Source organism: Poromitra crassiceps (assembly GCF_964638095.1).
Source record: "Poromitra crassiceps genome assembly, contig: HAP1_SCAFFOLD_1983, whole genome shotgun sequence".
NCBI lineage: Eukaryota > Metazoa > Chordata > Actinopteri > Beryciformes > Melamphaidae > Poromitra > Poromitra crassiceps.
The window spans coordinates 1-2,500 of record NW_028150434.1 but is presented as its reverse complement, the minus strand read 5'-3'; the positions used below and the strand labels follow the sequence as shown (position 1 = coordinate 2,500).

The following is a 2,500-nucleotide window of genomic DNA, read 5'->3' as shown; positions in this document are numbered from 1 at the left end:
TTCTGCATTGAAATCATAGATAGATAGATAGATAGATAGATAGATAGATAGATAGATAGATAGATAGATAGATAGATAGATAGATAGATAGGACAGTGTACAAGTTTACATGTGTGTGTTAACTAAACTGACCAGAATTCAAGTGAACGCTTTTTTTAAATGATTATCACGTATTGATTTCACCTATTCTATCCACCTCAGACATGTGTGTGTGTGTGTGTGTGTGTGTGTGTGTGTGTGTGTGTGTGTGTGTGTGTGTGTGTGTCTGTGTGTGTGTGTGCGTGTGTGTGTGTGTGTGTGTGCGTGTGTGTGTGTGTTGAACAGGTCTGGAGAGAAGATCTCCTGCATCGTGGAGCACCCCAGCCTGTTCGAGCCTGTGATCAAGGACTGGGGTAACTACCTGTCTGTCTGTCTGTCTGTCTGTCTGTCTGTCTGTCTGTCTCTCTGTCTGTCTGTCTGTCTGCCTGCCTGTCTGTCTGTCTGTCTGTCTGTCTGCATCCTATCTGCCTGCCTGTCTGTCTGTCTGCCTGCCTGTCTGTCTGTCTGTCTGTCTGTCTGTCTGTCTGTCTGTCTGTCTGTCTGTCTGTGTCTGTCTGCCTGTCTGTCTGTCTGTCTGTCTGTCTGTCTGTCTGTCTGTCTCTCTGCCTTTCTGTCTGTCTGTCTGTCTGTCTGTCTGTCTGTGTCTGTCTGCCTGTCTGTCTGTCTGTCTGTCTGTCTGTCTGTCTGTCTGTCTGTCTGTCTGTCTGTCTCTCTGCCTTTCTGTCTGTCTGTCTGTCTGTCTGCCTTTCTGTCTGTCTGTCTGTCTGTCTGTCTGTCTGTCTGCCTGTCTGTCTGTCTGTCTGTCTGTCTGCCTTTCTGTCTGTCTGCATGTCTTGTCATCTTGGTTCTTCATACTGTGACAACATAGAGTTGTCACAGGAGGCTACCATTTTGACACCAGCGTTGTTTCCCTCATCAACACCAGCCACACAGGGTCTACCACCTGTCGCCACTAGGGGGTCTAGGGCATCAACGTCACTACAAAGAATTTGAAAGTTAAATGCCTCTGTATTTGTAAACTGTGACACTTTAATCAGAGACTCATGTAGTGCATGCAGGTCAGATTCTGGCATATCACCCTTCTTTAGCCTCCCATTGGATTGTACTGTGTGACATTACTGTGTCACTATAACACTTATAATTAATAATCCTATTATTCATCCTAATCTGTCATATCAGTGATCAGATATTACTGATCAGTATTTGTTTATTTGTTTACATAAATGGATCCACATTAGCTGATGTCTACACGACCGCTAGTCTTCCTGCAGGTTCAAGAAAATATATACATATATTACATAACAGACAATGCAATAGAATACACAATACACAAAACATGTATCACATAAGAAAGAATACACAAATAGAATATACTAAAAAACATGTATCACAAAAAACATGTATCACATGAGAAAAAGAGAGAATATAACAAGATAAAAGATAATTTAGAACCAGATGTAGCAAGGTCCGCAAGTACTCAAGCTAGCCTGCCGACTAAAATTGTATTTTATGTATTAGTGTATATACATATTATGTATGTATGTATGTATGAGTGTATGTGGAGTCTAAGTTTCCTTTTAAAACAAGCCTTTCCTTTGATGTAACAAACATCACCTGGAAGGTGAACCCTCATTAGTGTTTTGCTTGCACCTGTGTTTATCCTGCCTTTTCGACACAAAATGGCCCCCGTGAAAAGGGTCTATTGGACTTTGGTACAGGTAAAGTTATCAGTCCACCTCTTGTCCCTCTAGTGGAATGTGTGAGTACTTGAGCTATAAATTATGTTATTATAAAGACATTTAGGAGTATGTTGTTAGTGTGTCCATTTATCATTAGTAGCCTTGGACATGTAATCTCTGAATATGTGCTTTCATTTTACAAAATAAAAAATAACTGTAGCTATTTCCGAAGTGGGGCTGAGGTGTGAAGTCATCACAGTAATAAAAGTGAATCATGTTACTGAGCCGTGTCCACACAGTCACCAGCTAAAACACTCCTCCTTGGACAAGCCAGTCAGATTGAGTTACACTGGACTGTCTGAAATCAACCATCTCAATGTCTCCACAGATCCCTCCATGCCTGAGTCTAAGAGAAACAAGATGGCCATCGGAGCCTCAGGACTGGCTCTGGGTCTCATCTTACCTCTGGCTGGATTCATCTTCTACAGGAGGAAGGCCCAAGGTCAGTCCACTAGACCAGTGGTTCTCAAATGGGGGTCCTTGAGGGGGCTCCCCAGCCAAAAGGGGGGTAATTTCTTTTTTGCGCTATAATTCCATTCATAAGTAACACAATGACTATTTTGGTCATGGGTTTTATACACTTTCTGTAATAAAACATCTAATGCATCAATCTTATTATCATACAGTATGGGGGACTGTGGGACAAAATCCTATCAAATGGGGGTCCGTGGTCTAATCTTTCTCAGTTTAGGGGTCCTTCATGTAAAACATTTTGAGAACCA

At 42.0% G+C, this 2,500-nt stretch overlaps 1 protein-coding gene across 1 annotated transcript in view; it reads left to right on the top strand.

Moving 5' to 3' along the window:
• The window catches only part of LOC310772106 (H-2 class II histocompatibility antigen, E-S beta chain-like), a gene marked incomplete at its 3' end in the record, with an annotated part of 7,127 nt that extends 4,907 nt beyond the window's left edge, over positions 1 to 2,220 (top strand). The window contains exons 4-5 of the mRNA XM_083664565.1: positions 325 to 392; positions 2,107 to 2,220. Coding sequence (XP_083520691.1) covers positions 325 to 392; positions 2,107 to 2,220 — 182 coding nt within the window. The remainder of the gene's footprint in view (positions 1 to 324; positions 393 to 2,106) is intronic.
• Between the last annotated feature and the right edge of the window lie 280 nt (positions 2,221 to 2,500).